Genomic DNA, 27,386 nt, shown 5'->3' on the forward strand with positions numbered 1-27,386 from the left:
CGGACACAGACTCTATGAGTATGTGTTGTACTTGTAGCCTTTGATCGTATCATGTCCTAGTTCTATTTAAATTTAGTATGATTCAATAGACTGCCAATATATTCACGGTATTAAAATATATTACGGTAGTGAGGCCATGCAGGCAATCTCCATTTCCAAGGATATGGGTAGCAATCTGTGACTGAGCTTGTCACAATTGAGCAAATTCATTATAATACTTATGTTTGAGAATGTTCCGAATTAGCTTAACAGAGGTAATCCGGTCTTTTCTGATGCTCAAACAAGTTTTCAGGGACTTGCCACACTGAACTTCACTCCTATTCAGAGAATATGACCGATAGATGTTGAGGACGTTGAATGATTTGATCAAATTTAAAGCCATCAACGAATTGTGAGCCTACCGCACGTCCGTTGCTTTAATTGCTTTTACTGATTAATGTACAAAAAATCTGATGCTGTCTTCATTTCAAATTTATGAGGGTTTACACAATCTGACACATGATTGAAAAGTCTACGTTAAATGAGCGTTCTTGGATTTCATTTACAATTAAAAAGTTGCCTGTTTCAATGTTCATTTGATGTTGGATGTACTATAACCTTTATTAAATCCTTTCATCGTGCCATGATTTACCACCGGCTCCTCGTTTATTGTGTGAGAGTCAGTTTTTAGCGAATACGATTCCAGCTCCACAACCTCAACCCGTAGGCGATCGTGAAGAACGTGCGAGGAGAAAATGCGCGTTGCCGGAGTGACGTGTGCGCTAGCTCACATTGAGGTAATTAGATGTTCCGGAAAACTCAACCATTTGCAAAACCGGTAACGTTACGGGAACGGGCAATGTAAGGACCGCTGCACAACACGAAACGGTTTAACTACCCGTGTAATGTGTGGTTTTAAAGTGTAATTTTAAAGCATTATTTCACACGCATCGAGCACGCAGCTAATCCTTGCCCGTCCTTCGGGGAGCTTGGCGCCGCCTGGAGCGAAGGAACGAGACCAGTAAAACCCAAGTTGATTACGAATGCGATTGAGCGTTTTAACGTTGGTAACGTGTTTTATAATGATTTACTCGCTGCACAAAAGCGTCGTTGCTGGTAGGGTTAGAGTGCGGGCGAATCGAGGAATGATGAGCAATGAGTTTCATTAATTCAATGGCTGAAATGGATTGCAATTAGACTTATGTGTTGTTAAGTTGGTTGTTTTATCATTTCCATGAAAATATCATTAGATGTTTGACTTTTATCATCAATTTTTTAAGGCGCACACGAAGTACGGTAATTTGTTTTGTGCGGATTTATTCTCCCGTTAGGTAGACATTAATTTGATAGACTGACAGAGGTGTGTAATTAATCTGTTGCATCAACATTTTACAGAAGGCCACCTTACGCTGACGTTGCTTTGATTTTCCTGCTATAAAGTGCTTTAATACAGTAGAGGACAAATTCAAACAATAAGCACAATTTGACTAGAAAAGCACAACAGCTTTTCGAGAGAAAAAGGCCATAATGGATTATCCTTCAAAGAACTTGAGAAACAATAGTTGAGTTTTTATCATCAGAAATACACTACTGAGAACTTACAAACCTTGTGCTGCTATCGTTATTGAAATGGCTTCGAGAGCTTACCATTAATAACTGATAAGAGAAACTGAGACGAACGTTTCTAAACTAACCTCGTTTTGGACTCTAAAGGAAACGCCTAATGGACGAACTTATTCGAGTTCTCATCGGAATGGTTTCCAGAACAGCATCGATGAAGACCAGGAATCTTTTAATAGAGAAAAAGCCCTGCTCACTAACACAAGAACTTGCAACGGTGTCTTGATGTCTTGTGGGTAAGAAAGCATGAACACTATTCATCTTTCATATTTGAAAAGATCAATAAAAGCATATCGACCGCAAAACGGGGAAAAATACACTCGGACACAAGAGGCCACACCACCAACATTGTACACTGCCTTTTCGCCGGTTCCTTATCAGGACTGGGTACGTGCAGCAACTGCCCTCAACGATCTCACCCAGCCAGATCGAAATGATCGAATTAAGTAATTTACCTTAATGCAATGGGTTTCCTCTGCCGTTTGTGCTTTTCTTTCACCGTCCAGCGTGGGTCGGAAAAACGAACCACTAAACTTTACGGTACGAGTAGCTGCAGCGTAGGGATGAGTATTCGTGATGCTGTAGCCATTTTGTTCGTTCCAGAAATAGACAACGGATATCTTGTGCAGGAAGAAGGCAGTCAGTTAAAATGGACACTGTAACCACAACCACAAGCCAACGGTAGTTCTAAGCTGTAGATTCTACGGGTTGGCTACTAGTATGGCTTGCAGGATTGTCTCGATTGAACTCGATTGGTGTGGCTATCCGTTCGGTCGTTACTGATTTGGTGTAATTTTCGATAGAAAAAGCTAACATTAAAATTACATCTCGGTCCTTCAACTTCACTTTAGTCACCTTAAGTTAAGCTTGATAAAAGCTGAAGGAATGCAATTTTACAATCGGTATGATTACTGTCGCAAAGTTGTGTGTTTGGTTTAATTTATATTTCCCCATTGTTGTTCTATCGGACAAGCTACAACGAAGTTCTACGTGTTAGTTTCCGGGGTGCAGCTAACTAGAGCAACCCGATGAAACTTAAGCGAACCAGATCGGCTGCATTTGTGCCGTGAATTGTACCACGTCCGAAAAGTTTCTAATCAGTTCTTGTCAGCTACTCAAGAGCTTCTTGAATCCTTTCCACACAATAACCACCACCGGATGCCACTTACTTACGAGAGGAGCAAGAGTCATAAATTAATTCCTATTTCATCTCTCACCAACACACACACACAAACACACACTTTTCAGCAGCACTTACATACAGCTACAAGGCTGGAGGTTTTCCTTTTGTTGCTATGTATTCCCCTTTGTAACCGCAACCGTCCGTGCCAGCGGTGGCTCACGGTGTTCCAGGTCTTCCGATCGCCGCTTCCGGTCTGTGCGCAACCTCATCTACGGACATTTGAAAGTTGATTCTACTGAGACTGTTCTGCACCTCCAATATTCACCACCTTAAGGCGTGAGCAACTCGAGAACGGTGAGTGCGACGGCTGAGAAGAAATCAGGACGCAAAATAAGGTGTCATGTTTGGTGCTACAGGAAAAAGCTTATTGTGCTTCTCTTTCTCGAGCCACAAAAGTGTCTGCACATTGTAAAATATAGAGTCATGGTCAATGTAGCAAACCACGGTTCTCTAAGTCGGTTTATTTAATATTTGTGTGGTTTCGCTCGTAGAGCTTTTATTTGTTATTCGACTGCACAGAGCACCGGAGAAATTAAGCTCGTAACTGTCGCCTCTTACTTTCACTGCTCTTGAGGTTTTTTTGTGTTTTATTTCTTTTTGAGCACCAACACCAACTGCATGCAATCCTTTCAACCGCTTCCACAATCACTTCCACTCACTGGTTGGTTAGGCGACGCTGGTAAAAGTGCTGCAGTGAAGCGTTTTTGTCTTCTTCGTTACACTTCCAGCCACGAATTTATCGCCAAGCGACAATGGTCGACGAGCGACAGAAAATGTGAGTGAAAATCTAAAATTCCATTATGAATAATGGGGACGATGTAATTATTTTACCGGAGAGCGTTTGCAGAGCGCATTGCATCGAACGGTTTGTGTGACGGATGAGCGTAGCAAAACGTGTGCCGGATGGTAGAAGCGCAGTGCCTTGTTGAGTGGAAAGTTAAATTAATAAGCTTTAGGTTGTAGCCGTGTAAAAGCCATCTGCCAGCGTGGTACGTCCATTGACGTTGGCAGTGATTGTTTCTTTAAAAAAAAAATGGTGCTACCGAGATGGCAAGGTACAGCTTTAATGCTGAGCTCTTTAAGGCGTTTTTGAGGAATAATTTATACTCAAATGGATCGAATGTTGGCATGGATCAAAATGGAGTTCTTAAATGGGGTTTTCCTGCTCAAACTGAGATTGAGCGCTACAAAACTGTTGCTTATGATTTATTTAATTTAAATTTAGTATTTAATTCAATGCATTGGAAAACAAACAACGTAATTGAGCTTTAAATCCCTGCTATAAAGATAATAAAATTATTCAACTTATTACAACTTACAAAATGAAACAATACACAACGATCCAGTGTGCGTCTTAACAAAGTGCCAAACATCGTATGGTTGTGGTTGTGTGTGCTGGCATTATATTTTATTGTTTTCCAGCAATTGCTTCCCTCGTTTTGCAGTACAAAACAGTATCTCAAACGACAGCCCATTTCCACACAATTGAGCACAATTCTCGGCGGCTGTGTTGCGCTGTAACATTAACATTTGGTCAATCGAACGCACGCAATTTCGATGGTCGGCGGGCACATATTGAAAGAATGTATTCTAACGAACGTGAAAGTGTCATCTATTTCCGGTAAAATAAAACGAAACCATTTGGTGAGTGTTTCACGTGCCGCACGTACCGATCCTGATTGGAAGCTATTGTTGAAATACATTTTGTCGGTGCATGGGCCTCCTTCTAATTTGCATCGAGCAGAGACGGTACGTAGAGCGAGATACATTGGGGAACGATCGACGCGAAGGTCATGAATAATGAAATGGTATGAATATTACAATTAGATTGGAAAATTTCATTTTTCGCAACGTGTTATGCAATGGAAAATTGTGTAAATCAGCGGAAGGTGAATTTGAAATTAGAATGTTATGGAGGCTTTATATAGGAAGATGTAAAGAAGAGATATGTTTGGACCGGCACAAAAAGTGCTGGATACAATATTAAAGAAGAGCAAGTTCAATACTTCCATGTTTAACTACTTTAAAGCTTCCCAGAAGAGCCCCAGGGTCAGATGGCTTTTCAAGTGGATACCTAAATTACAAGGACCACAACGAACAGTCCCTTATCGGTTAGGATCACTTATCAAATTTCAATGAATTTTGTGATTGAAGCTTTGCATTATTGATTCTGGGAAAAAGGGGCAAACTAATTCATTTTACGTCATCCAGGTATGCAACCCTTTGTGATTGAACTCATTCTGCAGTATATTGAAAATACGAATAAATAGTAAGAATTCAACAAGATGTTTTCATGAACAGCGAGGTTGTGATGAGTGAATCTTCTAGGAGAGCAAGAATATCAACATTACTCGAATTTCTTTAGTGCATCTTAACGATTTTCTCAATCAACAGTTGGGCAGTTAGAAAATCATTCGTGTTCTTAAGAAATAATTACAACAAAATTTAGCAAATTGTGATTGGTGCATGTTACATGTTAAAAAAAATCGTAAACATGTTCACAGCGTAGAAATGTGCGTTACAATATATCCCAATATCAGTCGCCAAACCATACATACTATAAAACCATCCTCGACACACTCGACTTAATGTTGTGCATTGTAATAAATTAGAACGAATTAAACCTACTACAAGGTTTCACCTGTCGCCAGCAAAATAAACCCCTATAGCTATACTGGCAGGCTCAAACTTAGAGCCGAACGATCGTTAACGATGCAGCACAACATCTGTCGCTGTCAGACGTGCGCCAGAATTAATGGATCAAAAACAATCGTACACCCGCAAACTGGTTGATGGTTATGAAAGTGGGATGATTGTTAATGTTTTCTTTTTGATTCTCTTAAACCGAGTGATAGTATTTTTGTTAGATACACAATGATAGAAGAAAATTCAAATCAAATTTTTTTTTCTCCCCATACAACCGTAACCAAAGTGGCTAAAATCCACGGGCTAGAGAGTCACCGTGTAAAAGCTGCGTTGAACGTGAACGGAAAATCAGTTCGCAGTGTGCCAACCGCGCTGTGGTTCTGTGTTTCCTTTTGATACATAGTGGCGACCGCATTCTGTGCAACGAATCTTGTTGTTATGGTTGACGCAGAGGAAAAGGGATCGGTGTTGCCGAAGGGACTTGATGATGACAGACCGAAAGCCATGGTTGCGAAGATGCGGAATAGGGGTGTAATGAGACCCGATATCGTCGCAGGCGGGCAGATGACGATATTTGTCGTCGTCGTGCACGTTTCTGGCGCAAAAATAGATGTCCCGCAGTGGCCAAAAATAAACCCGCGTTCGAGTTTAGCCAAAGGGCGAGGGGCTGCTCTACATTATGGTCCCCTCCTCCCCTTCTTCCCCTTCCCTCTCACTGCGTCTGGCCGGTGTGAATGTTAAACATGCGACAAATTTATCACCTTCGCGCATAGCATCAATCCCGCACTGCTGGCCGGTGCCACAAGTGCAAACCTTACCCTTGATGGGGCGCTGTCTACGATTTGGTCAGTTGAAAGAGCATCGCACAAGAGCAATGCGAAGGATCGCGCATGCATACGCCATGAAGTGTGACTCCCACTGTTGACCATCGTGGTGGATTATCATCATAAGTGGATATATTTCAACAGTAATTATCTTGCAGGCCCGTGTCCACACGCTGGTTCAATGTTTGACAGAACTTTGGTCGCACACACACCATCGGTCCAAACCAACGGTTGACTCCACTTTCCATCTTCATTTTCCATTCCAGAGGATTTTCCGGCTCTTGGTTGTTAATTTTCGGATGCCTCGGTTGGTCGTGTTTGTTTACTCTTCATTTTCACACTCGCCAACTTGGCGTGCGTGATAAATGGGTGACTTCTGGTCATCCGACTCGGTCGGAAAATGTTGCACCACGAGTTGACATGGCTGCGTTATGAGGTAACCTTTCACTGCCCAAGGGTCGATTGAAAAGTGGCACAGTGGTTTTTTGGCACACGTGTTAATTATTATTGCAAAATTAAAGATGGTGGTAAAGAAAACATGAAACTGTTTCGCTAGTCATGCAAGCATGTGGAGGATTGTTTTAAATGCAACGAGATGGAGAAACCTTACGGCAGTCTTTCTAACAAAGACTTGAAAAAATGTAGCTAAAAATGAATCAGTTTTTTCAGTTAAAAATGATTTACCTGTTAAATATGAGAAAAAGTCCCCTAAAAAACACATCTAAAGGATACTCGATTCAATTAATTGATGCTCTTAAAGATTTACGAACAACATAAAACAGGTTGCAGCTGTTGATCATGCTGGATAAAATATTGTCGTTTCTTAGTTTGATATAAATCGTAACAAATTCGGGATGGATAAAAAGAGAATGACTTACTATGGACCGAAGCTTGCCATTTTGAATATTCATTTTCATTTTATACGTTTAATTTTAATCTAACTTCTTTAAATATTAGACATACTATAACTGCAATTTAATTTATTTTTTTATTCAAGTTTAACCTTGATTGCTACTAAAGTGTCATTCAATGCTTCCAGATATGCGCATTTTTATTTCACTCGAATTTCCTATGCAAGAAGTGACAAATTAGCTCTCTTTTTTCCAATTAAATTGTCGTTGGTTTTCAATGTGCTATGGGGTAAAAAATATTCTTCAAGAAAATCATTGCATGATACACATTCGAAGTGCATAATGCACTCGCGTACTACTCGAGTGTGAATGATTGACGATTTGAATTGTCGTACCAGGCGTCTCCATCGTTTCGATGGTTCACGGCATGTTACATGGAAATTGCATTTTCCACTGCAACCGAGCCTGCTTTCGGTGAATCATTTCGTGGTTTTATTATATTATATCATCAAAAAACCACAGCCCATTTGTCGCCGTTCTCTTCATTCCACGCGGTACCGTGTACGTTGCACCGCTAGGTGGATATTTATTGCTCAATAAATCTTTGGCAGTGGAACTCATTCCCCCGTGGTTGGAGAGGGTTGCATTTTGTTTTTTTTTCTGAATTCCAGCACGATAAGAGTAAATCGGGTTGTGGACAACCGTCGAAATTGACGGTTGATGAATTTATTCGCCCATTAACCTTCACCGCGAAAGCTAATCGATCGTCCAAACGGAGCATTTCATCGGCATGCGATGATGGATGTTGTTTGATGAGGAATCAATTGCAATTTCGTGGATGGTTTGTGGTCCAGCATGGGAAAAAACACATTTCTGGGAAGGAAAATGGTACATTTGTATTCTTTGTTTGACATGCATCGTAATGATATACAGCGAATTCCATCATGGTAGTATCGTTCAAAATACCGCTCAATTTATATTTCTCTTAATTCCATTAAAATATAGAAAAAAATAATGATACTGTGAAAATTATGATATTGTGTGGCACATGTATGATTCATTACAGTACAGCTTAAAATGCAAACAAATCCCTTCATAAACCATGCTGTCGAGAGACGCTTGCTAGCACGCCTGCATTACAGGTGGTTCCTTACGGTAATTAAATTACAATGTAAACTACAACAAACCCTTCTCCCCCGGTTTGCAGGCTAACAAACGATGCAACAAATGTTGTGAGAAGAAAATTGCTTCCTCAATATTTCGTTACACCCCATCGCTGGCTCACACGTCAACTCGTTTGATCGATTGCCTCTAATTCCTGCTATCCTCGGTACGTGCTGCAGTTTGATTTTTCGGCTGCGAAAAGTCAGTGCGAAGCGTTGAGTCAGCCCGAACGATCGGTCCCGAGTGCATGCAACTAGAACCGGTGCAGCTGGTTGAACTATTGCAATCAAACTTTCTCGTTTGGGGCATACACCAAGGGAACCTGCGTGTGTGGCGTACGTGTGGCGGCCGGGCGATACGCTCCTTCAAGATGCACTATCGACACGCAGATGGGAAAAGAGCGAATCGATTATTGATTTATTGCAAGTGCTTCGGTACCGCCTAGTGGCATCCGGGATGTGGCCACCGTTCGCTTGCGAAGCGTCAGTAGACAGTGGGCAGGGGAGGAAGAGGGTTTGGAAGGGGGTGAATATAACCTGAAATTCGCCAGCAGCTGAGCCAGTGAACAAAGGAAATCCATTTCCCATCACTTTTACGGATGAACGAGATCTGCATCTTGTTGGTTGGCTTTTTCTGTCTCTCTCTCTCTCTCTCTTTTTCTCTCTCTCACTCTTTCTCTCTACCACTCTGATATACCACCAGGTCGATTTATGAGCCCTCTGGAACAGCTGAAAATGTACGAACTCGAAAACTAGTGCTATCGAACGGACGACTGGCTTAACACGCAGCGATGCTTGGCAGCCGGTGTAAGCTGGCAGGCCTGGGAGAAAGGGAGATAGAAATTCCACTCTCAATCCCACCAAATACCTTACAAATGCCACTCGCATGCTTATGCGGTGACCGGGTTCTAGAGCGAAAGCATCGCCCTTGAGCCTCATTTTCAGCTTTGGCCGCTGTTTTGGCAGCATCAACTCAATCGAGCTGTGATGTCCATCGCAGCAGCAACAGCAACAGCAGCACCAGGTGATTGAGGTCGATTCCTATCGATTTCCATTCCGAGTGCTGGTTGGGCTGGATCTTGCGGGAGAGACAAACCCCCAAAACGGAATGTAATTATCGCTCAACAAGCAAATAGAGAACGGGGCGAGATCTATTCGAGCATTGTGTTGGATTGCTTATGGATGAAATATTTAGGGCGGGCGTAGCTTCAACGTAACATGATACAGCACAATGATGATAGCTTACTCGGATGTTCTCAGCCCTTGTGAACATACTGGATGTACATTATTTGCTTTACACACAGTGTAACAGATAATCAGATTAGTAAATACACAGATGTTCGAAGTGCTCATCAGTGTTTGTCTGCTATTGTATATGTCTTTGTGTTGATCTGGTGAGTTGTCAAACGGAATCTATAGATGTTTCCAAGCACTTAATGGTTTAGAATTGCAAAGACTTTCATGTACATTCAAATCAAAAGATGTACTACTTCCTGAATCGTCTCGACCGAGGCTCAAAATGATCACATGGTGTAAATCATGCTACATGCATTGCTCTCACCAACCTGATTATTCGGTAACAATTAATTCCACATTCATCTTCGTCTGTAGAAAGAAGCCATCAAAGCCTTCGCCGTAGTGTACGATCGAATGTGTCCTCGGAAATAAATTACCTTCAATCATGATGACAAATAGAATAAAATCCGTCACCGCCAGCTGGGCGCAAGGCACGAGTGCTTTCAGGGCCGAACCGTTCGATTCGTACCGAATGGCCGTGTCAAGCAGAGAGTTAACGTATTATATTTTTTTACTTAACGCACCGCCACTACCATCATTCTACCCCTCGGCACCTTTTCCTTTGAAGCGTGAGTGACCTCAACACACATACATATGAAATGCTCATCAGCAAAGGCACTGCTGCTGGCGTCAATTGTGGTTAAATCGTTTGCGCTTCGTCAAACGAGTGAAGAAAAATGCTCGCACTTCTCGTTAGTTCGTCAAGTGTCAGTCTTTCAGCTTGGTGAGGAAAGAGCAGTAGGAGGAGAAGCGGGTAATAAGGTAGTGGTAAGGATTCCTCCGCATCTTACCGAACGGACTGTGCAAAATATCGGCAACGCCAGGAGCCCGAGACTAAAATGTTTTCTGCGGGTAAAAACCTGTCGATGATTGAGAATGACGTCGATCGGGTCAATATTTTCCACTGGCTAAGCATGTTTGTCGCTATTTTTGAGCCTCACCAGACGGCGTTGTCTGTGTGTGTGTGCGTGCAGCTGAACGAAATCTCATACGAATGCTGCCAATGTCGATGAGTGATCTTGCACTTGAGCGGTGAAAAATCAATCCACAGTTGTTGAACGATGAGCGGTGGTTTAGGTTTTGCTCTCAGTTGCTCTACTCTATCGATCGTACGTTATCGATGGGCATGTGAGAGTGTATTAAAAATAGCAGCGGTCTTCAGGTTTCATCGATCGTGGCCAATAAGAATAGATCAAGCACGTTGAACTTGAATGGCGACTTTGAGTTTGTGTGTGTTGTTGTGTTGGAATGTGGTGAGTTAGGGAAGTGGTTGCATGGTGGAAGCTGTATTTACTCACGTGAGCTTCAATTGACGGTCAATTACCGCAAACGAGCTGTGTGTAATCGTGAATGTTGTGTATTGTTTTGGTTTAGAAATGCACATACATTAAATATGTTTCTTGTTTTATATAGAGCCATCTTGTGGGTATTCAAGATTTTTTTTCGGGGAAAAATGGAATTTCAACTTTTATTTTCTCAATTGATTTTAATTGATTCCCAGGACTGTAAGCATTCGGTTGTGCGTGAAACACCAGGCGCCTCCATTGGAAAGTATTAATAAGAGTCGTGCTGTAAAGTAAATGGTGCTTCCTTCTTTAAAGAAATATTAAATTAAAACTTTTCCGAAAAAGGTGAATATTCTGTTTGGTTGCCGCAACCATTCAGTCATAGTGAACAACCAGATATTTATGAAAGGAAATACCACATCCCCTTTCAGTACAGCACAATATGGGTTACGTTGCTTAGGTTACAGCCCAGCTGAAGCAACTTATTGTTCCACTTTTTTGCTTAACTTCCGCATTCAAAATGCAGTACCGACCAAGAGTTTTACCTTTTCCCCTATTCGGATAGTTTATGGTACGATATGGTACAAAAGCACTTCACCCCTTTAGCGGTGGAATCCAGGCAGGATCAAGCGACACACAAACAACGCTCCCGCACGCTACGGAGCCACAGTTGGTAAAAGCCAATAAAAAGCCACCAGGAACACACACACACTTGGGCACATCGTCCCATTACCAAGGGAACGGCATTTCGAGTGGCTTGGCCATTTCGAGTGGACCGCACATCGTTCGGAATTCAATTTGCACCGAACGACACGAACCATCGGAAGCCTTCGCTCCCTTGAACACAATACAACCGCACCGATGAAAAGTGGTCGAACAAAAAAAAAACGCTAGCAACGTCGTGCTGCAAACTTCCTAAAGAGACAACCGTATTGGTTGAAGGGGGCCTATTTGTAAAATCCATCACCTTACCATCCATCTACATTCGATTATCGAATTGACAAGCAGGACGTCTTGCGGTAGGGTGTAGCGCACGGGTATCCCTGTTGAATCCTTTCAGCATGTTTATTTGAAATTTCAATCTGGTACAATTGGTTTTGCGGTTAGCTTGTTTACATGGGAGTGTACTTAAAGGTAAATATTGATGGTAATGGTTACTGGAAGGCTTACAGTGCCATGTGGGAAGGGTTTCGTAAGAATATGTTCACTTGCCAATAGAGATTTTGGTTTTAGGGTATTTGTTTGTTGTTTTTAAATTTCGAACTTTTTTGTGGAAATATCTCGTTGAGCAATAATGTGAATAATTGTAAGGTAAAGTATTTTGTACAAAAAAATAGCTGATAAAAGAAAAAAAAAAATCGTTAAAATTATAATCTAAATTGACAGCCCACACTCGTTTGCAGTTTAACGAAACGGAATCAAATCCGCTTGTTTAGTAATTGAAAAACGGTATTTGTAGCTTCTTTTATCTTCAAATGCAAATCTGAAAGCTTGGTCGAAATTAACAGATCAAAGGCAGTACGTGCATTGAGTCGACGGCTTACGACACATCTTCCCACGGCGAGCTCAACCTTGCGTCAAATCACTTTCACCTCATTGTTTCGGTCACCTTCTGCTCGCTCTTCACCTATCGGTAGGCCCACGTTCACATTAACGTTTGAGTACATTTTTCGCGTAGTTTCGATGATTTATTTCACATTTCAAGTATGGGAATTTTAAGCGCACGTTAAACGACAACATTATCTTGCAACAAACCGTACCATAACACCCACACAGCGTATGTGTCCATTGTGAAAACATGCACAACGCTGCAAACGAGACCACGATGTCAAGGTGTCAAAATGAACGTAAAAACAAAGAAATTCATTCCGTGTACGATCCGATGATCTAGTTCGTGGACATGAAATCTGCTTTACCTGTGTGTGTCTGCCTGTTTTTTTTGTTTTCAAATTTGTTACGGTTTGGTTCTACCATTTTATGCTGTTAGCATGTTTTTCGATCCTCACACGTTCGACCCGTGTTCTATCTATCGGTTCACTCTACATAGAAAAGGGCTGGCGTTGAAAGTGATGGAAAACAGCAAAAAAACCAAAACAACCGCTTCCTGGGGTACCGAAAACAAATTGGAAAACGGCGGTAAAATGAGCTGAAAACCACAACAAACAAAAACAAAACCTCAACATACCCAGGGAACGGGTTGGGTCCACTTTGTTGTCACGGCATTGAATCGAATTGTTCGAGGTAAGCTACACCGTTCGTGGGGTAGCTTTGGACGTGGCGTGCACGGCTTCACCGGGACCGGTTTGACATCGATTTTTGGCCCCGATATTTTTAGTGTCTCTGTTAAACACCACATCGACAAGGGATACCAACGTATGGACTGGGTTCGGTTTTGGGGTGCCCTCACGTACGGAAGTGGTGATGATTGTGCCGGGAGTGGTTAGAAATTGGTTTCTAATTTTAAAAAAAGATCACCGCTTTTGTGTCTATCTTGTTTCTTAGTGAGCGGCAAGCGTGTGTAGTGGTGCGCTTCATGTTGAAGCGTATGTCATCGTTACTTTCATGACAAGTTGATTTTGTGTGTTTGAATTCGTTATGATAAAACAAGCACGGTGTGAGTATGATGGGAAGTATACGAAACGAGAACGGGGCCACATCGTCATTGCCTACCATCAGCACCTGCGTTTTACGATATACCCGCTTGGTACAGCGTACCAGAGTCGGCAGGAGCAGCAACAGCCCCGTGAGCGATTATGTTGAATGAATGAAATCTTCGAACGGAACGTTTCTATTCGCTTGAAGTACCGATATTTACACAGCTGTTACTGTTTGGTTTTGTTTTGCTACCGCTCGCCTCTGGTTGTGGATGCCCTTGGTCGATTGGATACGATGTGAACGGAACCAGATGGTTACTACCGTAACCGGATAGCAGTAGAGGCAATAGCAAGAGAGCAGCGAATCGGTGAATGAAACTAAACGAATTTGAGCGACGAAGGATTGTCATGTTTAACAGGAGCTAAAATCCTTTTTTGTAATTAAATTGTTTTTATTACCAAGAACAAAATATTAACGATGAAAATATTTCTGAAGAATCATGATAAAAAGTAACACGTTCATAAATTAATCTAACTTGCCCGTGTTAAACCGGATTTTTGAATGGAGGCGCCTGGTGTTTCACGTACAACCGAATGTTTCAGTCCCGCGAAACAATTTAAATCAATGAGGAAAAGCGCAAGCTTTAAAAGAAACATCTGACGAATTTTAATGCTTGGCTGAAATTAAACCTTGCGTACTGTGCACAATAAAAACCTGCGTACTGTAACCATCTTGATCGTCGTCAACCCAGCAGAAGACAACTGGTCGATGCCAAACACCGGTATTGCATATTCGGCACGTACGAATTGTGCTCTTCATCTCAGGTGACACGAACACATTTTCTTCATCTTTTCCAGGCTGCCAGAAGGGGACATAGTGTTTCGTGTTCACCCATCGTTGTTTGCACGTAGCAGTTCATTTCCTGAGGCTTTTCCCCGGTGACGAAGTGGTTGAAGAAAAGTAAAAAAAGACAAATGTCTGTAGACGGGCAAAATTTCTTTGGCTCTTTCATGTCACTGCTTCGTTAACGAAGTATCTTTCGTACGAGTGTTCGAAGGAGTTTTGTTTTTTGTTGAGTAGCTTTCTAGCGCTTTCCCTGTATATCGTCTACGGCAGCAGCACAACGGACCGTGCACGGCGTATGCGTATGTGATTGGCATTTGTTTCCGGCACAGGTGCAAAGATGGTGATAGTCATTGTCGTTGTTTTTAAATGTGCACCTTCTTGTGGCTACGTGCGAAGAACACAAGCAAGGCACCGGTCACCGATAGACAGCCGTTTTCTCGTTTGGTGCTTTTGAACCCAAGTATAGCAAACAGGTCAAGTGAAAACTGAAACAAGTGCACACCGGGTTTATTTCACAAATTGTTCGAAAATTGTAATGAAATGGATGGATAGTATTTGGAAGAAGCAAAATGAAATGAAATTTCATATTCAAAGTGTTTTAAATTTGCTATGTTGTCACTAGGAAAAGCAATGCGATAGAAGTAGGAAATGAATTCAAGTGGAAAATCTCCAGTAAACGGTTGAAACTATTTATGAAAGAAAACTATTTGCAGCGTAGTTTTGTAGTTTTGAAATAGCGGCGCTGCATCTTTCCACTAAGTAAACAGCCTCTTCATTCGATCTTTCAATTATCTCTCGTACCACTTAATGCCCACAGTGCGATTTGCAATTACTGCGTTTGGAGTGCAATTAAAATGGTAGCTTATGCCAGCTGAAGTTTTGACCGTTTCTACCCTTTCTATTCACCGGCCCATCTTCACCGTTTGCTTTTGTAAAACGTTAGTAATTAGAAGCAAAAGACAGAAAACGTATAAAGACACAACTGACTCACGAACAGAATGAACGGAACATCCTGCTTAAAGGCATAAGCAGCTTTAGCATTATTTCGATTTTCTCCGTAAAGCTGCACAGAGCGCAAGACAAAAGGTTGCTAAGCGCTGCGTACTCTCTATTCATGCGAAACCATTGTTTCTACAAATTCGCGCTCCTACTTGCTTCGTACCTTTGCGTTGAAGTCCAGAAACTAGGCTAGCCGAGTCTTTATTAAAATTTCATTTCGCAGCAATATCATACGTGCCTGCTGTGTGCAGTTTTATTGCGAATGTGGTATGATCCGCTCGGGGAAAATTCTTCTTAAATGTAGGTTCATTCCGAGAGAGCCGACCAGTCGCATCCTCTATTGACTCGACCGCCAGTGTGCAAAACTACGTCTGAACGGAAAATAAATAATCGTTGATAGTCTACCACCGACCGAAACATGGTAAACATGGCATGACCTCGAGGTGTACGAGATGCGCACCATCATTAGTATGGTTGAGGCTAGTTACCGCTTGCCACTGTCTTGTGATAGCGTTATGAATGGTTCCATTTCCTTCCTGTGGGTCGTGTGCGCGAGTGCTTATGTGGGACGGATTACATACGTTCTAGGCGTGTGAAAGGCAAAAGATGAAATAAAATTTAAAGCGATAGGGAGAGAAAAAGAGATGGAGAAAAACGGGGACAGCGTGAGATACAATGTGAGCCACTGTGAGAATGAAGAAAACAGGTCAAGAGACGTGGATGTGCAACGCTTCCATAGAACGCTGGAAATTATTGCGATTATCTGCATTGCAAATAATATGGAGGCTGTGTACCGTCATTTTGCACCGAGGGTCCGTTCGCCGTACCTCATATCCCATTCTCTTCTGCTGATGATGGTGCTTTCTGGCGTAAGTCACCGTTGGACCGTGCATCATAGACGACCGTATTCATTATGCTGTGTTCGTTCACCATGACTCGCTACCGTTGAGACTTGTTCCCTTCTGTCCATCTTTTCTTTAAGGTTGCATGGGCTTGTCTCTCTTCTGTTGGTGAAGGCCACTGAATGGAAACAAGGTTTTTACTCATTTCGGCACGAATTTACCAACTGAAGTGAGATGCAAAACGGACAGGAAGGAACGGGCGATTGATGTGGCAATTATTTGAGTTTTCCTCTTCGTAGCATCCAGCTTGAAGAACTTGAATGGCAAACAGCGAATGACCAATGAAGGCTCTTGACGTTTTGTTTTGGCTAATGTTTACAATATTAAAAACACTCTAATTAAGCATGATGTTTAGTGATGATACAAAGGCAATGCTAATTGGCCTAATTTGATATTGTTTCGTATAATTTTATACTTCAATATTTATACTACAAAAGCAGCTCTCCGCATCGGCCAGGAGCCGGAAATGCAGTTGGGGTCAACAAAAATAAGCTCCTTCCCGGAGGTCATCATTCTATCTGGTAAATGTTTTACCCGTTTCCGGTTTGACATTTTCCGGAATGCATTCAGAGACACACAAAAAAGAGAAAAAAAACTCCCCTTAGCAAACTTTCTGACCCATATTCGCTTAAACGATGCCGTTGCCTGTTCCTTCACAGCTGCTTAGCGTACGTGTGACGCATTGTGCTGATACTTTCATGCTCCGTTTCCATTCTTCCGTCGCACATCGGACGGTGCACGTCAGGTGCCATGTTTTGATAAAGAGTGTGTCACTTCAAAGCGGACAGTTGTTGCGGCCAGCTACTTGGAAGCTCATCCTAACGAATCGGAGCGTAGGAAGGAAACAGCTCCAGGCACACATCACTCACCGGCGACGATGAAACGAAATCGCTGCATCGAGATGCGCTTGCTTGCAAGCAGTAATTTTATTACAAAAAAGTGCTTGCTTGGATATGATTGCTGGGTAATTTCTTCTCCGGTTTAGACGTGCAATTGACATATGTCAGATGATAAACGAAGAAGCTAAGTGAATTTTATCATCCTGTCGTGCGATTATATGTACAAGCTAAAGATAACTTTTTCTGCAATGCACTTGACGCTGGGAAAGTTTGGATAAGATGGGGGATAAAGATAGCAGAATGCTGACAGGTGCTCAATGCTTTACATACAGCGAGATATTAATAGATCATGAAGAAGATTTTTTTTTGTGTGGACAGGACTTAGCTGTCTAAGGCCGAGAATGTTGAGCGTTATGTTATTTAAAACGTAGTTGATGTCAACTGACATTGTGACACACCTATCAATACCAAGCTGAAGATTTTCAACTTTAAGTTTTTAAATATCTACTATGCTCCATTGACGTTAGGTGCACCTAAACGACTTGAAATTACGATAAAACCTTGAAGATAATGAAAACTTCTTGAGTTGGGCTGTAAGATTTATGCTATTTTAAGGCTAAGAGAGTACCTGCTATGAATTAAAGCTGAAGAATAGTATTAAAGCTGGTCAATAATGTAATTGATACTTTTAATAGCAATTTAGCCTATTGTATTGTCTTAATAATTACAGTACTCAAACCATTTACCAATGACTTTATTTAACGCTGCTTTGTTTTACTTTGCTTTCTCGCCAATTCCAGAAACACTTCTGCATTCAACTTCGTCGCCCGGTTTGTGAGCGCTTGAAACCATTTCACCCAAGATGTGTACGAGGGTTCGCAGAACTAGCAGAAAATTAATGATCATCAAATCAAAGATGAAGTGCCACTGAGCAGCACCCGAAGCGTAAGCTATGCTCCTTCAAATGGAATACCTTGGCGTTCGCCAGTAACGCGTGTGAATGTGTTTGTGAGAGTGTCCAAGAGAGAAATAGAGAGAAGGAAAGAGAGAGAGAGAGAGAGAGAGAGAGAGAGAGTGAGAGGGGTTTTTAAGTGTAGTGTGGCGTGAAAAAGGCTCTGCCCTGCCCTCTCTAACCAGTGTGTGACGGCCTGATAGCCAGGTGACAAAAGGGAGTGCTAGGTGAAGTGGAGACGAACCGGACAGTGTGGAAGAGAGGGGTCGTCCTGCTGCGTAGCGTCCCCTCTGTATGATGAATCCTTCCAACGATGACTCGACGAAATACATGGTCTCATCCTCGTCATCCTCGCACCTGCAGTCGGCCGCCGACCTGCTGGCTTCCTCGCTCGGACTTGCCGACAGCGGCGTGTTCTTCAATCAAAGTGTCCGCGATCGGGACGTTGGTGCACTGGCGTCGTCATCGGCGTCGGCGGCGGCGGCAGCAGCGGAAAGCGCCACTGCCGGTGCGGACACACTGTCCATATTTGACGCGTCCGGAAGTAGCATAATGTTGCAGGGTTTCTCGTCGACCGCACCCATCGGCAGCTCGATGGACACGGTCGGTACGAACGAAACGATCGTCGAGGGTGGCGCCGGTGGCAGCGAATGGATCGACGTGGTGCTGCTGGTGCTGAAGGCTTCCATCATGCTGTTCATCATCGTGGCGGCCATCTTCGGCAATCTGCTCGTCATCATCTCCGTCAAGCGCCATAGGAAGCTAAGGTAAGCGGGAGCACCTCGTGAAACAAAGAACGGGAAAAAGGGAAAAGCCGAAAACTGGATTATTCGGATCGAAACAAAATTATGGTACGAGCGTGCTAATGCGCTAACATACCGTCCAACGGGACGAGTAGAGTCGATGAAATGATCATTAGTGTGTAAAATGCGCAACTAATGGTAGTCGAGGACCGCTCAACGTTCGACTATCGTCCGGCTAAAATGTCTTAATCGTCGTTTGCATTTTTTTTTTGCAGGGTAATCACGAACTATTTCGTCGTATCGCTTGCCATGGCTGACATCATGGTGGCAATGATGGCCATGACATTCAACTTTAGTGTACAATTAACGGGAAGGTAAGCAGTAGTGATGGTTCACTTAGATGATACTGCTTTCTGCTTAACAGAGTGTAGTTTTTGGAAGTCGATCGATCGATATGTTGCATTAAACATTTAAAGTAATATTTGCTCTTCGGTTTCAAAAATACGAAATTTCTTTAAATACTTCAAAAATGTTTCTACTTATGTGTTGTTTTAACATGGTGTTTTTTTCTCTCGGAACAGCTGGAAATTTGGGTCGTTCATGTGCGATGTATGGAACAGCCTGGATGTCTACTTCTCTACCGCCAGTATACTTCACCTTTGCTGTATTTCAGTGGATAGGTACGTTCATGAGTAGCTAGTGTACGCTACCACTCTACACCATGCTAATGGCAGCAGTTTTAACACAAACGATCAATTGATTCGACGCAAAATTCCACACTCAACGTTGTGTAACTCAATTATTATTGCTTCTTCGGAATCGCGTTATCATTCCAGATATTATGCCATAGTGAAACCACTTAAGTATCCAATAAGCATGACGAAGCGAGTCGTAGCGATAATGTTATTAACTACCTGGATATCACCAGCGCTGTTGTCATTCGTGCCGATCTTTGCCGGTAAGTAGAGCGTGTGAAACAAGCCGGTATCGATAATCGTACCATCTTGACGGTCGTTAGCTTTATTGTATGGCGTACGGGAGACTGCGAGAAGGAGATAATCGTTTAAAATTACATTGTTCCGTATATCGATGTCAAACGGCTTAATGAATGGGATGTTAAGAGGATTGAACTTCAAGTGAATATCATAAGCCTCTACCATAGTCTTTCAGTCTGCCTCCAGCTTCCGTAGCGAGAGGATGTGTATCGCTTGGAAGCGTCAATACGATTTTTTTGCGAAAGGCAGATAGTGGTCATTGCTCTCGAGTGCGATTGCGTAGGCAACGTAATTACTCGTGGCTCGCTAATCGGTGTCTCCGTCATTCTCCGATATTCACTCGGAATTTGTGTCTTCGATCGACTGGCGCTAAGCCCAGTTCGACGTTTGTGTCTAGTGTTGTGACTGTGTGTACCCGTTGATCGTTGCGATAAGCAAGCGTATCAACGCAGCGTGGTCGCATCGATCGACGTTCCTAGCCAGTGAGTGTGTGTAGGTGTGTGTGTGTTTATTTGTGCATCGTTTCCCACGGTGAGTTTTTGTTTTCCCTCTTCCTAAACCTACCGTTGTGTCCGGCTCTACCATGGGGGTAGAGCAGGATGATTCCGAGTCGGATCGGGAGCTTGGGCCTAGCAGGGAGGTCAAGCGTAAGCCAGGACGCCCTAAGGCCGCCCCAGCCACGAAAAAAGTGGCCCTGGATGAGAGGCCTTCAACATCGAAGGCCTCGAGTAGTGCCCCGCCGGCAAGCAATGCCCCGCTGACGCTTAACAGCGAGCCGTTATCGGAGCATCGAGCACGTGCTTACCCGCCGTCATGGGAGGGAAAGCCGTTTGTTTTTTTCATGCCGCGATCAAAACAGCTCGATGTAAGGACGATCGCGGCACAGCTGTTTAAGAAATACCCGGGCGTTACCGATGTTTTTCGGATGCGCCCTAATAAGATCAGGGTTACCGCAAAGGACCGGGCTCAAGCCAACGTCATTGCGGCTGATCCAGATTTTACGGAGCACTACCGGGTTTATATCCCCGGTAGTCTGGTTGAAGTGACCGGCGTAATCGAGGATTTCGATTACCCGGAGGAGGATATTTTGAAATTTGGGGTTGGTGCATTTATAGCACCAGGTACCCCAAGGGTTAAAGTGCTTGAGGCAAAAAAGCTTTTTAAGCTAGACGCCTCATGCAAAAATGAGAAAAAATACATCCCGACCTCCTCCCTCCGGATTACGTTTGAGGGAACGGTACTTCCGCAGGCCCTCATCCTTGAAGGCCTCCGGATACCCATTGACCGGCCATACGTGCCAAGGGTGGCCACCTGTTCGAAGTGCAGCCGGATTGGACATGCCGATCCGTTCTGCACTCGCAAGATTTGCTGCGGAAAATGCAGAGGGGCTCACGCTACCGAGGAGTGCAAAGCCCCATCCCAAAAATGTTCGCATTGTCGGGAGGAGTGGCATGAGGTTGCATTGTGCCCTGTGTACCGGAAACTGCAAAGGGAGCAGACCAAAACGGTAGCCGAGCGGGCACGCGGCTCATACAGCGATGCTCTAAAGGGAGCAAACGCATCGAACCCCTTTGCAGTGCTGGATAACACGGCTGCAAATGGCGAGACCAATCCGACTGCACTGGAACAGGTGCCACCGAGATCGGTAAAAGCACTGAGAGTACCTTATAAAAAGGTACAACGGAAGGTCTTAAAGACGAAAAATAAACCATTGGCACCACAGCGCCTCGCTAAAGTTTCTCCTCCCGTCCCAAAACGTGACGCTGATCCCAAATCTCCCGCCCCCCAAATTGCCAGGAAGCAGCCCAAGAAGAAGCGATCACCTCGGGCCGAAGTTCCTTTGGAAAACCTAGCTTTTCCAACTGAGCCCAAGGGCTTCCCGAGGATCCCTACACCGTCCCTTTCCGAGATCCTAGAATCCCTCCTCTTGACCCTTAACCTCCCGCAGCATCTGCACATGATCGCAACTTGGGCCCTTCCTTTCCTGAAGGGGATGATCAAACAGTGGCTGGCTCAATGGCCATGCTTAAGTATGATGGTCCGTTTGGATGATTAATGGCTCCTACGGCTACTATCATACAGTGGAACTGTAGGAGTTTGCTTGGCAAGCTAAACTCCTTTAAAGCATTAGTGGGCGAACACAACTGCGATGTGTTTGCCCTCTGTGAAACTTGGCTATCGGATGAAATTAAATTAACCTTCCCGGGATATAACATAATCCGTGAAGATCGCGTTACTAGGGGTGGAGGGGTACTGATTGGTGTTCGAAAGAGTCACACTTTCACCAGAATACCTACCCCTAGACAAGAAATGATAGAAACTGTCGCAGTTAAGGCAAAACTGGGCGTTCTTCACGTGACAATTGCATCCATCTATATCTCCCCGATAGCCAATAATGAAAAAGAAAAAATTGAAAAGTTCAAAGAGGATCTTGGAAATTTAGCAGCGGTCTTGCCTGGACCGCTTTTGATCCTAGGAGATTTTAACTCCCATGGTACTGACTGGGGGTGCGATAAGGATGACATTCGCACTCCTATCATCCGAGATTTCTGCGACAGATTTGGGTTTTCGATTCTCAACTCAGGAGAGGCAACTAGGATGCAGACACCTCTAAGTAGGGCGAGTGCACTGGACCTGTCTCTATGTCCATCAGCAATGGCCCTGGATTTTAGTTGGAAGGTGATCCAGGACCCTATCGGCAGTGACCACTTGCCGATAGAAATTTCCTACATCAAGGGAGGATGTCCAGTAGAAGGAACCCCCGTTAAATGTGACTTAACGAGGAACATCGACTGGACGAGATACGGCGAATTAATAGCCGCTTCGCTTTCTCTTGACTTGGAAGATTTGTCTCCTGTCAAGGAGTACGAAAAACTTGTTTCAATCATAAACAAGTGCGCCCTTGAGGCCCAAACAAGGCGCTCCCACCAAGCAAGGACATTTAAAAAACCTCCCACTCCTTGGTGGGACAAGGATTGCCAAGCGGCTTTCACCAAGAAGCGTGAGGCATTTAAAGCCTTCCGGGACACGGGCTCGAGGTCCTTATATGAAAAATATAAAGGACTGGAGAGAACGTGCAAAAACCTGTTGAAGGCGAAGAAAAAGGGTTATTGGCGTAGATACGTCAATAATCTAAACCCTGCCACTTCACTTAATTCGCTTTGGAGAATGGCTAGAACGATGCGAAACAGCAACAACATCAATGAGAGCGAAAGCTTTTCTGGCGAGTGGCTGTATGAATTTGCCCACAAGCTTTGTCCCGATTTCGTTCCTGCGCAAAGCTTTACACAACATGCGCCTGGTAGTGACCCTAGGATGGATTCACCGTTCACAATGGTAGAGCTGTCACTTGCTCTCCTATCAAGCAAAAATTCCTCCCCAGGTCTGGATCAGATTAGTAGCAAATTGCTTCAAAATCTGCCCGACATAGGGAGGAAACGTCTGTTACGCATCTTCAACAATATGTTGGAGGTCAACAGCGTTCCGCAAGAGTGGAGAGAAGTGAAAGTTGTCACTATCTTGAAGCCTGGCAAACCGCCATCAAGACACGATTCGTATCGGCCAATATCGTTATTGTCGTGTCTGAGGAAACTCCTTGAAAGGATGATTCTTTTCCGGTTAGAAGAATGGTTGGAATCGAACAACCTTCTCTCGAATACCCAGTTTGGTTTTCGTAAAGCCAGGGGTACTAATGACTGCTTAACCCTTCTGGTTACAGAAATTGAGCTTGCTCGTGCACGCAAGCAGAACATGGGGTCTATTTTCCTAGATATACAGGGGGCATTTGACTCAGTATCACCATACAAGCTGAGTCAAAAACTAGAAAATGTGGGGCTGGGTCCAAAGTTGAACAACTTGCTGTTCAACCTTTTGTCGGAAAAAGCTATGTATTTCAACAATGGTCATGTGCAACTAAAGCGGACCAGCTTCCATGGACTAGCCCAAGGGTCCTGCTTGAGCCCCCTGTTATACAACTTTTATGTTAGCGAAATAGATTCTTGTCTAGCACCAAACTGCAGCATTAGACAATTGGCTGATGACGGCGTCATATCTTTTGCAAGCAGGGACGCCGCCGAAATACAACTGGCTTTACAAACCACTTTGGACAACCTTTCCGAGTGGTCTGAAAACCTTGGTATCAAGTTCTCTGCAAAGAAAACTGAGATGGTAGTCTTTTCTCCTTTCAGCGACACGCCGAAAAACAGGGAGAAAAGACTATTTGACCCGAAAATTGATGTCTTTTTGTACGGTGAAAAGATATCAACTACCGACAATTTTCGATACCTTGGTGTTTGGTTCAATTCAAGGCTGAACTGGAGTACACACATCACCCATCTGGTGCAAAAATGCAGTAAAAGAATCAACTTTCTAAGGACAGTCACAGGATTCTGGTGGGGCGCACATCCATCAGACGTCCTGCGACTGTATAAGACAACGGTACTATCCGTGTTGGAATATGGAAGCATATGCTTCCATTGGGCATCCAACACGCATATCCTCAAACTGGAGAGGCTACAGTATCGTTGTCTTAGACTCGCACTAGGGAGCATGAAATCAACACACAACATGTCCCTAGAAGTGATGACCGGAGTGATGCCGCTAAAACTTCGTTTTGAAATGCTGTCGCTTCGCCTTCTAGTCCGTTCTTCAGTATCAAATCCCTTGATCGAAGAAAATTTTAAAGCACTTTTAGAGACAGGTTCTAAGAGCAAAATCTTGAAGATCTATGAAGATTTTGTTGCCCTACAAGTGCATCCTAGCGCTCCACAGGCATTAAACCGTGCTGCCCTTCCTGAGACCTACAGTTCCCTTTTAACAACAGATTCCTCGTTGCACGAGGAAATTAAGACCATACCGAATGATCTTCGCCCGATGGTAGTTCCGGGCATTTTCAGGGATAAGTATGGTCATTTAGACCAAACAAGCCAGTATTATACTGATGGATCATCCTCTAAGGAAGGCACCGGCTTCGGCGTTTTTAGTGAGTCCGCCGAAGCATTTTTCAAATTGCGGGAGCCGTGTAGTGTCTACACCGCAGAACTAGCCGCAATCTTGTACGCACTATTGATTATAGCAGCGAGACCTTCGGATCAGTACTTCATCTTCACAGATAGCCTTAGCGCTATCGAAGCACTACGATCCCCGAAGGCTGTTAAGAGTCAGGATTTCCTGGTCATTAAAATCATAGAATTGCTTGGCTCCATGTTCGACAAGGCGTTCAGGATTTCGCTAATTTGGGTACCTTCTCATTGTGGAATTCCCGGCAACGAGAAGGCAGACTCACTGGCCAAAACAGGCGTCCAACAAGGCGCATTTTACGACCGTCCGATCTCGGCCCGAGAGTTTCTTCGCCTACCACAGCAACTTTTCCTGTCTCGCTGGCAGAGCATGTGGGAGGCGGATGATCTCGGGCGATTCCTTTTCTCGATCTCTCCGCAAGTGTCCCTGCGGCCTTGGTTCGGTGGGCTCTCTGTTGATCGGGCGTTCATACGCATGATGTCTCGACTTATGTCGAATCATTTCGCGTTGAATGCTCATCTTCAGCGTATAACTCTGGCTCAGACGAAGGTGTGTGGCTGCGGTGACGGATTTCACGATGTGGATCACCTTCTGTGGTCCTGCGTGGAGTTTGAAACCGCAAGACCCTCCTTGTTGGGCGCAGTCGAGAGCATCGGCAGACGACCGGGTACAGAAATAAGAGAAATTTTGGCGACTAGGGACCTCACCTACATGAGGCTCATCTTCCGATTCGCCAAAGACAACGGTCTTATCCTTTGATTCCACATCCTCATTATCCTTCCAACCATATCCGCCATTCCTTTTTTGTTATTCGTTGTGTTGTCTTGGTCTTAAGTGTTTTGTTTTTTTTTTTCTTTGTTTTTTGGTAACGCCCGAGTGATCCGTTGACGGAACAATGGCATCCGGGCTCAATGACTGCGTTGTCGTAAAAAGAGGGGCAGACTTTGCAACAGTGTTCTTCATCCCAGTCCAGCCATGGTGAAGTGGGTTCGGCCTTGCTGGCGTTGGGTTCGGAGGTGGTCGGCGGGTTCGATATCGTGATTAGCAGAAAGCCTGCTGTTACGGGATAGAGCTCGCCGATAGCTTTTGAGTTCGGTGCTGGCCTGGTCGAGCTTTGACTATCACTGCTTGGGCGCACTGGGCTGCTTGAGGAACACTGTTCACAGGCAATTGTGTGTGCTGTCTTGTTTGTTTTTTTTTTTTTGTCTTCCTTACAGCCGAGACCCGATAGACGGAAGGACGATGTCCAAATTCCGATCCTCCGACACCAGAACCCCAAATCCAGCCATCACATCCATAGGAAAAGCAATAGAACCGGATCCCGATAACAAACATCCCTATCATCTACACCAACAACCTGGATACATACCCCGCAACCACCTCACACTCACAACCGAGCATGCCCGGGATAAGGCAAATAACAGGGAGGAAATGCCTTGTTAATTTTTGTTAATTTTTGTGAATTTGTAAAAGTCAACACATGCGGTGTTGACAATACGGCGTCAAGCCGTAATCCTAAAAATAAATAAAAAATACCATAGTCTTTTAACAATATTGAATTAGAAATAGCTCTTTTTGCTTAAGTTGTATTGTGTTCTAATAGATTAAAAATTATACAAATTATGATTCTCTTCTAGAGGTCCTGTCGGTTACTTTTTTCAAATCTGGTCAAGTTTTGGTATTGGTCAGCAGACGAAATACCATTGCCACTACCCCTAACATGCCACCCCAAAATGCGCACCCACCAGTCTCAAAAATGATTGATATTGCGTGCTGCATAGTTCATCAATTCAACTAGATGGCATCAAATTAACTATTCAAAAGGTCAAAATAGGACCCACATTATCAGCTCGTAGAACGGAAACAAAACAATTTATGCCGGTGTGAGGCCCAGCAGGCAACCCTAACCTCTTTCATGTGTTAACAAAACGTTTTTCGCTTATCACTCACCTCGATCATGACACATTACGCTAAGACATCAAGGACAGATGCCATTTATAACAATCGAAAAAGCTTAATCGATGTGTATGAATAATTTATCATCAACAACATCACGATTTTGACACGTTTCGTGCTTTTCTTTTGCTTTCTACGTTCCCTGCAGGTTGGTACACCACGGAAAAGCACAAGAAGGACGTACTGCTGAACCCGGACAGCTGCCTGTTCACCGTCAACAAGCCGTATGCGGTCATCTCCAGCTCCATCTCCTTCTTCATCCCCTGCACGATCATGGTGTTCACGTACTTCCAGATATTCCGCGAGGCCAACCGGCAGGAAAAGCAGCTGGCCCTCCGGCAAGGCACTGCCATGCTGATGCATCAACACAACGTGGGAGGGGGAGGAGGTGGCGGTAGTGGGGGCGGTACCAACGGGGAGGCACTCAGTGGAAGCGGTTCCTCGAAGACGCTTACCCTGCACGAGGTGGACGCAGAACAGACGCCGACCAAGGATCGGCATCTGATCAAGATGAAGCGAGAGCACAAGGCTGCCCGAACGCTCGGCATCATAATGGGAACGTTCATTCTATGCTGGCTTCCGTTTTTCCTCTGGTAAGTTACTACGCATACATGCATTTTTTATTTGCCTACCTAATTGAAATTAAGCTGAGGTTAGATTTGATTTGCTCACTGGTGGTTGTAGTCATTCGT

General features: G+C 43.9%; 1 protein-coding gene across 10 annotated transcripts in view; it reads left to right on the plus strand.

Annotated features, from left to right (window-relative positions):
• Positions 1–27,386, plus strand: part of LOC118504437 (octopamine receptor beta-2R) — a 93,600-nt gene that overhangs the window by 56,447 nt on the left and 9,767 nt on the right. For 9 of the 10 annotated variants that reach the window (XM_036038893.1, XM_036038891.1, XM_036038890.1 and 6 more), the window contains 5 exons: positions 17,830–18,748; positions 19,000–19,098; positions 19,306–19,404; positions 19,561–19,682; positions 26,843–27,287. In XM_036038893.1, the coding sequence (XP_035894786.1) occupies positions 18,276–18,748; positions 19,000–19,098; positions 19,306–19,404; positions 19,561–19,682; positions 26,843–27,287 (1,238 nt within the window). In that variant the 5' untranslated portion in view covers positions 17,830–18,275. Of the gene's footprint in view, positions 1–10,723; positions 10,816–17,829; positions 18,749–18,999; positions 19,099–19,305; positions 19,405–19,560; positions 19,683–26,842; positions 27,288–27,386 lie in introns of those variants that run through there. The other variant, XM_036038899.1, reaches the window with a different exon arrangement.

The sequence above is a fragment of the Anopheles stephensi genome, chromosome 2 (assembly GCF_013141755.1).
Source record: "Anopheles stephensi strain Indian chromosome 2, UCI_ANSTEP_V1.0, whole genome shotgun sequence".
In the NCBI taxonomy this organism is placed as follows: domain Eukaryota; kingdom Metazoa; phylum Arthropoda; class Insecta; order Diptera; family Culicidae; genus Anopheles; species Anopheles stephensi.